This window comes from Crocodylus siamensis, chromosome 5, assembly GCF_052110815.1.
Source record: "Crocodylus siamensis isolate JL-2025a chromosome 5, ASM5211081v1, whole genome shotgun sequence".
In the NCBI taxonomy this organism is placed as follows: Eukaryota; Metazoa; Chordata; order Crocodylia; family Crocodylidae; genus Crocodylus; species Crocodylus siamensis.
Window position 1 is genome coordinate 81662415 of NC_143399.1, and position 12310 is coordinate 81674724.

Here is a 12310-nt window from a genome sequence, read left to right on the forward strand (position 1 = left end):
GTCTTTCTTCCCATCTGATGACTTCCTCCCTCTTTTCAAATTTCTTCTTCTTTTTTTTCATCTGACTGCTTTTAATCTTGCCTTCCCTCTCATGTCTTCCATTTTCCACCTTGCCCATGTTTTAGAAAGTGTTAGAGCTTCAAAGCTTGATAATTATGATTTTCTTTTCCATTTATCTGAGAAGTAGAGCTGCAATGGGCATATTTAAATGGAAGATTTGAAAAAGTCCTGCACTACTAAGTAGTATTTACTACGTCAGTATTAGTTTACTTAACTCACAAGGGCAGAAATAAGCTAGCGCTGTCCATCTGTCAAAGGGCTTTGCCAGTGTCTGTGGTACTGCCCATAGCCAGGTCCCTCGTGTGGTAGCCTTCTTATTACTTGTGACCCTTGGGGGATGGACATCACATGACCCCAGCACTTTTTCCTGCCACTGGCAGGAGGTTGGACTTGCTTATCCTTTGAGGTCCCTTCTGACCCTAGCATCTATGAATCTATAACACTTAATCCATTTTAAATGGTATTTAAACTGCAAGTGTCTGGAGATGCATGTTGGTTTAGAATGATTTAAACACCCATGAACATTACAAAAGTATACTTGGATAATTGGGTGTTACTTTGAAAAAGTCCTCGGTGACCCAGTTCAATGTTATTTGCAGACACCAAGATTTCCATGATTAGTGTCTGGTCAGTCCATCAAGCATCCCACACTGCATCACTCATCACCCCCACCCCCAAACCCTGCACAGCAGCTGGGTACTTTAGTATACAACCTGAACTCTTTTTTTTTCCCTCCCAACCTATATTGCCTGTACTTGACCCATTCTGTGCTGTTCCAGGCTGATTTGGATCGGGGGGAGGGTGGTTAGTTGTGTAGAGGGGTAATCCTTTTTCGGTTTCCAGGTAACTGAGTGCTCTAGAGGGCTTCTCAGTGTCTCTGCAGCTTTTAAACAGAATTTTCTCCCAAGTCATGTGTCAGTTTTATTTCATTGTTGGCAGTTGATCAAGCTTCAGGGCCTCCTAAATTGATTTGGGCTGAGGGGTGGGTAGAGGGGGCACCCCTGGTTCTTCATTCCTGGGGCTGTCCAAGGTCTCTGCAGCTTTTAAACAGCATCTTTCCTCAAGCCGCTAGTCAATTTCATTCCATTCCTGGCAGTTGACATGGAGACCTTGGGCAGCCCTCCAGACCATGCAGCACCCCAGAAACCCAGAAGCAGGGTTCCCGCTGCACCCCTGGAATGCTTCAAAACCAGATCAGTTTCTACAAATAGAATTCAATTGATGGCTTGGGGGGAAATGCCGTTTTAAGTGGTGGAGACTTCGTATAGCCCCCAGAATATTCAGATACTTGGGAACCCAGAAACAGGGTCTAGGGTCCTCTCCCACCTGGCTACCCCTAGGGAAAGTCGTTTTAAGGCAGTAGTTTGAGCCAGAGACCTTGAGCAGCCCCCTGGAAAGTGAAAAAGCAAAGGTCCAGGTGACCTGCCTCCACCCCTTCTTAACTAACTAGCTATCATTTCACCCCCAAATCAGCCTGGTATATTGCCAGGAATTGAAGTAAATTGAGTGGCTTGGGAGAAAGTAATCTTAGAAAAGCCACAAAAACTCTGACAGCCCCAGAACACCCAGCTCCTAGGAACCCAGAAGCAGAGGTCTAGGCAGCACCCCCCACACACACCTGGGCACCTCCAGTCAGGGTACCACCATACAAGTTGCTGCAATGCCTAAAAGGAACAGATCCAGCATTATGTATGTCTGCAACTTTAGGAATTCATTCTTCCTCTTTCCCCTAACCCTAGAAGGGGGTTATATATCCAGCATTGGGCTTCTCACGAACTTGGGATTTACTAGTCCTTTATTTCCAGGAGCATCACTTTCCCTTTCTGAAAGGGAGCACTCCTGTCAATAACGTCTTTCACTTTTCTTTCTTCTGTACTTGTAAGCGGAGATGCACTTAGATTCTCAAAAACAGTTGATTTTTATCTGGGCCATTTGGTAAGGAATGTCTGACAAAAGTACATTGTCTGATTTAGATGCAGTGATGCCTGTTCTCTCCTGTTTCAATTCTTTTGTAAAAAAAAAAAAAAGTTGAGGTGTTGTTATCCCAAAGTGATTCCTTCTCCCCGCACATTTGTCCATCCATCTGTAAGTACTGCAAGACACGGTCCTTTATTGTTTTTTTTTTTTTTTTGTTTTGTTTGTTTTTTTTCTTGCACAGATTGCATTACACTTTCATATTCTGACTAAAAGAGGCTTGGTCAAAGGATGTCTGCTAGGCAAATGGTATGATGGTCTTAAAAGCTTCCCGCCAGTATGCATTTTCAGTTTTTGACAATGGCGTCCCAGAAGAATATATTGCTCTTGCAAGAGCTTGGTCAATGTTTTCTTGAACTTCAGGTGTCAGCTTGTCTACAAATGAATCTATTAAGAGTCTTTTTTTGTAATTAGCTGATTGCAGTATTTGGTTACTTTAGGATGTTGATTGGGCAACCCCTTGTGAAGCTGATGTTGAAGAAGAAGAACCAGCAGCAGTTGGAGGACTTCTGGATCGAGAATGTTGGAAAGAGCTACCTGCACTTTCAACATCATGATCTATCTCCTTCTCGCTTACACCCATGAAGGGTTTTTTAATGTCTGCAGACATGTCTTACATACAAGGATGTGTTTGGTCATCCTAGTAGCATTTGGAAATATATATTTCATTTGACAGTATTTGCAAATCATACTTTTTTCCCCTCAGAATAACGTGCGGTGTGGAAATGCTTCCGTATGCTAGAAGTTGATGGCACTGTTTTGCTAAAGGATAAAGAAGAAAAATGTAACTTAGTGGCTAGCTTGCATATATAAACACTAAACTACAGCATGTACAAACTTAGTAATGGATGGAGGAGAGGCATCCTCAGAGTTAACTGTGAACAACTTCCCTGCCCTGCAAGCATCACCTCACTGCTAAGGTTGGGTGATTTGTCACAAAACATCAGATTAGTAGGAATTCAATTCTGAATTACATAGGTTATGAAAATATATGAATGCAGCTAAGATATAGTTTCATATACTGAATTCAGAGAAATTTAAACTCTTGCCTTTCAATAAAGAAGTGTAGTTTCTTTCAGCTCCTTTGTGCTGCTTCTATACTTCTTCCTCCTGGCCCTGTGACCTTGAGATCCACAGGAGGCAGGTTCCTTCCAACTCCAAAACCTTTTAGACTTGCTCTGTCTCCTCTCCTGGGATTTTTGAGCAAGCAGGGCAATACGTTCTTTGTTTCTAAGCTCTACAGGAACGAATAGATGCTGCTGCCAGTGTCCACTCCCAGGCCTTTGAGGCCTAGTCAGGAGGACAGGAGCAGATCCTCCAACCTCTAGATCAAGATTCAACAATAGAGGAAGTCCACGAGCAAAGAAGGCACTGAAACCTTCTTACTTCTCTTGTGAAAATGGCAGTGCCCTCTGGGGGCAGAAATGCATCTTGCTCTTGCATTTGAGAGTTGTACTGTACTGCTTGTTCTCTGTGTACAGGAATTGTAATGATCTGATACTATAGACAGTCTTACATAAAAGTTTTCCATTTACATAGTTATTAAAAACATTTTGGGGCAGTAAAGGGTAACAATATATGAACACCTTATCTTAAATATTTTATTCATCATTCTAAAAGAAAATATTTCTTAGGTTTTTTTTAATTTTTCAAAAATTTCCAATTTTTTGGGGGGAAAAAAAATAAAGTCCTTTTGGGGAAAAAATGGAAGAAAACATCCCCCCATCTCCCTCTGAATTTTTCTGGTGTTTTTTTTCCTCCACCCTGGACCTTCATGTCTCTACCCTTCATGACCCGTTCCAGGTTGCTGTTTGAGGCATATGAGCCTGTTCACGCTGTTTGTCTTGTCTGGTTCTTTTTGATCTTTTTGTTTCTTTGTTTGCTTTTTAGTGTGTATGTTCCACTTAATGCAGTGACACTGTCATAACTGCCTCAAAAGTCACATGGGTAGTCTGTAAAGCAAATGGCGACAATTGATGCACCTCCCTAGGTGAATTGTGACAGTCTTGCTTCGGGGCAAAAGAAAAAAAAAAAAACTACGCAGTTGCAGCTGTTGTGTTGGTAGGGTAAAGACCTACCCTGTGCATACAGTAAAAACGCTTTTTAAAATATTCTTCAAAAAACCTTGGATGACAAGTTGAAGAGTCACTTGTCTTGGTTGCCGCAGTGTAAGCGTTGCCATTTTAATACATGACAAATTTTCTACTGACGGCCTGTGTTTGACTTTCAGTTCAGGAATTCATCCAATAACTAATCATTTCCCATTGATTTAGACCACTGTCTTTTGGGAAAACATATTGCTGTGTATGAAGCAGAAGTAAATTAGGCTGCTCCTTGTCTACCTGTGCACCAGTATCAAATAATGGTAACCACTTGTGATTTTTTTTGATAAAGGGACAGAGGATATAAAAAATGAAAGGGGAATAATTCTTTGAGTGCTAGAAAAGTACTTCAGAGTATAAAGCATTTTAAATGCATCAGACTTTGTACCTAAGGCTTGAAATAGCTATATCTATATTGGGCAATTTTGTATTTGTTGGTATGTAAGAAAAGAAATTTAAGATGTTAAAATATTGTAATTAATCATGTTTTTTAAAAACAAAGTTCATGCCTTTCATTGACAAATTTCAGATGTAAAACACATTATAAAAGAGACCTGAAAATTGTGCCTGTATATATTCATTTATATGTAGTAGATAACTAAGCCCATATATATGTATCTTTTTCTCTTAAAGATATGGACCTTGGTAGCTGGTTATCTGTTGACTGTTTCATTCAAGTGGAATGCAAGTACTGAGCGTTACCTGAGAGCAATCTCTGTTCCTGTCTGGATAATATTGCTCTTCCACTTAGGTGGGTGACATATAATTACGCTTACTTTTGAAGAGAGAAATCTGCAATAGTCAGAAAAGAAGAACTTGAAAAAAAGAATTTGGTGGAGGGGGGTATGGGTTCCCCAGTAAGATCCCACCCTTTTGCACTGCACAGTGACTCTAGGGATCAGAATTGTGGCTGCAAATGGCTGCCAGAGGACTCCTTGCTGCTGTAAAGCTGACAGGACTTGGCTTCTATACACCCATAGTGTCAGAGTCATGGACAGGGAAGGGGTATGGTGAAGCTCCGTCTGTCTTCCATTGATATAAGGGTGAACAAGTGAAAAGCTAGTCTGTTTCCTAGTGCTTGGTGTTGGCTTGTCCTCAAAAATGAAGGACTTATTGGTTCCCTGACTGGTTCCTTTGTCTTTTCCTGTAGAGACTGGATATGGGAGAGAATATGGTCCTTCACTTGTAATTCTTTTTTTTTTAAATTCCCAAAGAGAAGCTCAGTATTAAAGATTAAAGGTTTAAAAGACATCCAGTACAACCAAAATGAAAAGAAAATTCTTTCTAGAGCCATTCTGGACTTACAGAGGATGCATTCCCTCAAGGAAGTGAGGAAGTATCCCCTACTCTTCACAAATTATCATATTTTAAAATAATAGTAAAATGTAAGCTTACAAAGAGAGAAACGCTATGTTTCTCACTTCTAATAGCATAGCTGGGTCCCTTGTCATTGCAAAATAATGATGATAAGCTCTTACCTTGAACTGAGCTAGTTATTACATTTTACTGCTTTATTTTATTTATTTTTACTTTCTTTTCTTTAGAAGTTAGGCCAAGGAGCCCTGTAAGACTGTTTCATGGTATTTTTTCTTTTATAAACCATGGTTTTTAAATCTGCTCACCATATATATATTCCAACAGCAGGGGTCAGCAAACTTTTGTGACCCAGCCAGCACTGCTGGCTGCAGATCTCCATAACCTCCAGTGATCTGCAGATGCTATGAAAGGAATAGACCAGGAGTCGGCAACATTTTTTTGCAAAGTGCCAAAAACACCCACAACCTCCACTTGTAAGATGTTGGTGTACCAGGGGTAGACAGCAGGGGAGTTGCGAGGCCACAGCCCCTTCCCTGTTGTCCGCCCTGAGGTTGTGCGCCAAGCAAAATGTCTTCGTGTGCCATGCTCTGGCACCTGTGCCTACCCCTGGAATAGACAGAATGAGGCAGGTGGTAGGATGCTGGGAACAGTTCTGCTGTCCTGGCTGCAACCTGTTTTGTGAACTGCCAGAAATCAGATCCAGTATCTTCATGGGCCAGATCTGCCCCATGGGCTGTAGGTCCTTGGCCCCTGCATGGAAGGTAAATCAAATTATTGAGAAAAATGTGTGGAAAAACAATCAGCGTCAATATTGAGAAACTTAATATGATTAAGCTTTTGTAGGAATAGGAGGAATAGATAAAATTTGCATGTTTCTATTAGACACTGATACTTGTATGTAGATAAATTCAAGCAATAGCCATTGCCCTCAGTGTAGCCCATTTTAAGTTAATAATTTTGTTAAATGTGTCAAGTTCATATTCTGGAAAACTTTGCTGAAAAAATCTTTTATGTTTTTTAGCTTCAGTGGCTGGTTCTTGGCGAATTCCAGTATTTCTGGTAATAGTTTTTCTGATGACTGTTGGCATGTTGCATGAGCAACAGACAGGAAAGGAGTCTTCTGGTAAGAAATAAATTGCTTTTCTGCTATTATCCAAAGTAAATTTGTGAAAAGTGGAGGATGGAAAACTTAAAATAGTTTAGATTACCTATGAGGTTAATACCATACAGTTTATATAAATGTACTCTGTTGGAGAGAAACTTGTGTTTCTTCCCCTAAAGTTAAAAATGAGATTTGTAATAGATTATACCTACTAAAACAACATCTTTGTTTCTATTTAACATATTAGTGAGTTCAAATACTAATAGTAGACCAGTGTGTTTCTGTAATAACTTCATAGTTAAGTCAGAGTCTATACATTTAATGTACAATAAGATTTCAGTCTCTTCCCTTTTTTTTTTTTTTTGGTTGGTGTGACCACATTCTTGATGACTGACTTGTCTACATGAAGAAGGTACTGTGAAGTAAATTGGAGTGTGATTTTACAGCATAGTTTAGCTAATCAGTTAACTTCTTGTGTGGAGACTCTTTAGCACCCAGTAAATACTTAGTAATAGGTAATCCGCACTGTAAATTCATACCCAGACTTACTTCGCAGCAAATTGTCCATATAGACAAGTTCCTGAATTGTTTAAAGAAGAAAATATAGATAATACTTTCTGAGAATTTGAGCAACACATACTTAAAGATGTTTCCTAACAAGTCAAGTACCACCTTCTTCCCCCGCCCCCCCCAGGAAAACTGCATTTCTGTGGCAAAATATTCATTATTTTCAGGTTTCCATACTTTCCACTGGCATTGGCAATTAAACAGATTTGAGTGTAAGAGCATTTTTGGGATGAAATTATTTAGAAGTCTAAATCATTTATACTGAAGCTATGGAGCACCATTCATGTTTGCCACTGTTTGTGATTTTCTTTTTTTTTTTTTTTTAATTTGATTGCCTCCACAATCAAAGATCACATGTAGTCACTTTTACAAACACTTGTAGAAAAGATGAACTTGGGCTTGGGAGGAACGGTAGAATGGAAATGGAGGGGGACCCTCCTCTTGTCCCCTCCCCCCCCCCCAATGATGGGGAAACAATCTGGAGGGGAAACAGGATTTAGAAGATTTGAAGAGCCATTTCATTTCTTCCTCATTTTGTGGTTCCTTCATTCCACGTAGAGAGCTCTGAAAAATCAAAAACCTTTGTTTCTTCCAACTGGTTCCTTGGAAATATTCAGCAGATCTCAGAGGGTAAAGAAATCTCTTAGACCTCCTTCTGCCTTTCCTCAAAAAGGTTTCCTGGGGAATGAAAGGAAGCATAAATATTTAAAATAATTTTTAAGAACCTAAGGAGCTACCTTAATAGCTCAAGTCAAAGTGTGAGTACATATCAATAATTTAAGGTTTCAAAGTTCTAGGAAACCTTCAATTGATTTGGGGCATGGAGGAAAGGAGGGTGCTCAGAGTTAGGATTGAAACAGGAAATTTAGGTCTGGGAGTGAACTTTAAAATGCGACACATTTGAAAGCATGGAAATGCACAGTTAAACTTTTTATTTGCTCCTGTAATGATTTGCAGAGGAGACTGAAATTTAGCCACTCAAGTTTTTGGTTGTTGGTTTTTTAATCCTTAATTAAAAGTGTTTAGCACAACTTATTTTAATGTTTTCTCCTTAGGATTCATGCATATAGATTCTGAGAATAATATATAAATCTATTGCTTCAAACAGAACTTAATTCTCTTATATACCATCTGTATGCTAATTCCTTATTTTTGGATAAAGAAAGCTCCTTCTGATTGATCAGATTTTTGCTATGCTACTTAGTCAGCCATAAAGAAACTCAATCTGGTTAGCATGTGGTGGTTAAGAATTTGAGCATTCTGAAGCCTCTGAATACTGACTTTTTTTTTTCATCCTCTGATATGATTCTTCTAGAAGTTGTCCAAACAGTTATTCAATTTCAGGTTTATCTAAAGGCTAGCAATTATTTTCTAGGCTACTATATACTTGTGTGCATTTGTTTCCACAGGGACAGAACTTCCTGGTCAAATGATTTCCATTGCTGCTTCTGCAATTGCTATGGCAATCACAGGATATGAGTCAAGTAATGAAGAACATTCATCACAACCCTCAGGTGACTGAACACTCTGTAAGAAAACATTTGAATTTGTTTTAACAGCATGAAATAAAGGGTTCCCCCCACCTGATCACAAAAGATCACATTAATTCCCATAAAATTGATGCATTTAGTTGAAAAAAAAAAAGTAGGAGGAAAATGCAACAGTAGTAACATAATTTTTAATTTTTAATGATTGATCCATTAAAAATATATGAACTGCTGCCTGCAGGGGCAGAAGTGGTTGTTGCACTTTGAAACTGAATTTTTAACGTAGTTCTTTATGAATTGATATAACACTCAGTTGATGAATAGCAGAAAGGCTTGCTTTAATAACTACTAATGCGCTGCAAAACTCAGTGACAGAAAAGACTCTCCCAATATGAAACAAGCTATTAGTCCTTAGTATTATCTTAGGGGCACAGAGATTTTTACCCAGTGCAGGCAGGAAACCGTTTTTGTACAACGTCAAAGCATGGCTCTTTCATTTGTTGGTTGAGTGGTAGGATGGCTTCTTGGACTGCATGCACCTTGCTGGCAAATTTGTTTAGTTTTTATGCTGTTTAATTTTATAGATTGAAAGCATTTTTCCTTGATGGTTGGCCAACTAGAGTCCAAACAAACAGGGAGGAAAAGATTGATCATCGTAACACATCTGTCAGATGCTTGTATCCTGTTTTGGACTTGTCTAGGTGTGAAGACTGTTTTTTTTCCTCAGCCCCTGCAATTATAGGTCAGTTTATAGGAGATGGGTCTGAGTGGTCCAACAAGGTCTTTTAGAGGTGTCACCAGACCTGTTTTGGGAAATGTTAGGATGTCACATACAAGATATCTCTCCAGTATTAAACGCACCTTTTACAGGTTTCTCTTGAGATGCATATTTAGTCTTTTGTTTTCCTTAGCTGCTAGGTCAATTGAATGCAGTTACCTTGCCTTCACTGGCTCAGCCTTTTCTTGCTTTCTTAGGCACATACGTGTGAAGAGTGTTAATCCGTAAGCAGTAAGAATGAAACTTCGACAAGGACACTGGTGGACAAAAGAGCATTAAACAGGCCTCTGATAGAAAAGTCTTATTGCAAAAAAACGCAGGCTATTGCAAACCTAAGCATGTGTTCTTAAAAGCATTATCTTGCCTTTAACTAACTAAATAGTGTTTCATAAGACAAGACATAAAAATCATATAAGAAGGTGTTTCAGATGCATAGTCTGGCCCCCTTCCATGGGCAGGAAGTTATTGGGTTCAGACAAGTTTGAAAAGGTCCAGCTCATCTTGAACACCTCTAGGGAGGGTAACTACACCATCTCTGCTTGGACTGTGGTCCATATTCTTGTGACCCTTACAGAGAAGAAGTTCTTCCTTATATCTAGCCTGAATTTACCCTCTATTAGCTTATGCCCATTGGTCCTCGTCCTTCCTTGAGGTGCCTTCCTGAAGAGTTGCTCCCTTAGATCTTGATGTTCACCCCTGATGTACTTGTAGGCAGCTATCAAGTCACCTCTCAGCCTATTCTTATTCATACTGAACAGGCCCAGTTCCCGGAGTCTTTCCCAATAGGGCCTATTCTCCATGCCCTTGACCCATGCGGGTGGCCCTTCTTTGTACCCCAGTGCAGAATAGAGAAGGAAGAATACCTCCCTGGATCTACTGGCTACACATTGGCTGATGCACGCCAGAGTTCTCTTTGCCTTTCTGGCAACCTCGTTGCACTGTTGGCTCATTCATCTTCCATTAGATCATGACCCCCAGGTCTTGTTCAGATGATATGCCTGCCAGAGGACCAGTGCCCATCGTGTATTTACGGTGAGGGTTCTTCCTACCCAGATGAAGGACTTTGTGCTTCTCCCTATTAAACCTCATCTGATTCCATTCCGCCCATGAATCCAGTTTGTCAAGGTGATCTTGGATCTTCATCCTGTCCTCTGATGTGCCCCCATTTCCCCCACAGTTTGGTGTCATCTGCAAACTTATTCATCAGCCAAGTAATTAATACATCTATTAAAGAGTACAAGTCTGAGCACCGATCCCTGGGGGACACTACTGGAGACAGCACTCCAGAATGAGGCCATCCCATTGATTACCACCCTGTGGGATTGGCCTCTGAGCCTATTGTCTACCCAACTCACTGTAGACTGGTTCAGCCAAGTACCCTCCAGTTTATTTGAGAATCCCATGGGAAACAGAATCAAAGGCTTTACTGAAGTCTATGTAAATCACATCAACCCCATGTCCCTCATCCAGATGGCTAGTTACCTAGTCATAGAATGACACAAGGTTTGTCAGGCATGATCTACCCTCAAAGCTATGCTTGTTGCTTCTTAATATTACTAGTGTGTAATTAATAGACTCCTTAACAAATTTTGCAAAGATGTTACCCGCAACCAAGGTCAGGCTGACCGGTCTGTAGTTTGTAGGGTCATCCCTCTTCCTTTTCTTAAAGATGGGCACCACATTGGCCATCTTCCAGTCATCTTGGACCACTCCTGAGTTCCATGACTCTTCAAACAACTTGGCCAATGGTGCTGCTATAAAGTCATCCAGTTCTTTCAAGACTCCTGGGTGCAGGTTGTCAGGCCCAGCAGACTTGAAAACATCCAAGTGTTGTAGGAGATCCCTCACCTGTTCAGGACTGATCTCATATAGTCTGTCTTCCCCATGTTCCTTTGGCCTCTGGGCAAACAGCCCCCGTTTGTTTTCAGGAAAGGATTTTAAGGATTAAACATCCTGAGTACAACTTTTCTTCTTATTTCCTTGCTTCTGGTACTATTTTGTAGCCTTCTCCTTTTTTTGCTTTTCCTTAATAAGAGATGCATTGTCTTTGGAAATATGAGAGAGAGTTTAGGAGAATTTTGGATGTCTCACTGGTAAATAAAAGGCAGTCTCCAATAAATGTGCTATTTCCATGTTTTAGCTAGACTTTGTTTTTTTCTTGGGTGCTAGATTTGGAAGAGTTTATCTTAAAGATATGAAGAAGTATCTGCTCTGAAGATGATCTATGCTTCTTTCTGATGTAAAGATAACACTTCATCTTTCTACAGATAAAAGTCTGCTGTAGAAACTCTGTTGGGAACATGACTGTTATTTTTCATTTTTGAGAATTTTTTTAGTGAACTTTGATTCACAGCTAGAAAGAAATGAATGTGGAGCTCCCCGTCTACTTTTAACAAAAGTAGCTCCTCTGATCGACTTAACATTGTCCTGTGGGAGTATTTCTTCATAACTTATCAATAGGGCTGAATGTTCTCAGTTCTTTTCAGTTCTGGGTTGCTATGTACAGATGTTCAAAAACACTGTGGAAATTATCATGTTTTGTTTTGTTTTTTTTCTCCTAGTAGAAATACGTACCAGGATAGGGGTGTAAAGGTGGTCCAGGGATCCTGTGGGCACTGCACAGATAGCATGCACTGCTGATGGCATACAGCCATTAGGTTCCCTGTGCATCCCAGCATGGTTTGCAGGCTTCCTTGGCTGCCAAAGAGTGCTGAAAGCAGCTGAGCATTGTTTTTGACTGGCTGCCCCACGGGACCATGCTGTTGCCCCTCCCGCTCTCCCTGCTGTGAGGCTTTGAGAAAGGAGACCCAGAGCATGTCTGTTCTGATTTTTTTTTTTTTTTTTTTTTTTTTTTTTTTTTTTTCAGTAGCAAGCATATCTCTTCCTATTCCAGTAGCCCACAATGGATCCACACCCCCCTTGC

At 40.2% G+C, this 12310-nt stretch overlaps 1 protein-coding gene across 4 annotated transcripts in view; it reads left to right on the forward strand.

Moving 5' to 3' along the window:
- The window catches only part of TMEM245 (transmembrane protein 245), a 149731-nt gene that overhangs the window by 23445 nt on the left and 113976 nt on the right, over window positions 1-12310 (forward strand). For all 4 annotated transcript variants that reach the window (XR_016442650.1, XM_090049554.1, XM_090049552.1 and 1 more), the window contains exons 2-4: window positions 4770-4887; window positions 6475-6576; window positions 8532-8636. Coding sequence is in view for 3 of the 4 variants with exons in the window: in XM_090049554.1 (XP_089905680.1) it covers window positions 4770-4887; window positions 6475-6576; window positions 8532-8636 (325 nt within the window). In the remaining variant the exon portion in view is untranslated. The remainder of the gene's footprint in view (window positions 1-4769; window positions 4888-6474; window positions 6577-8531; window positions 8637-12310) is intronic.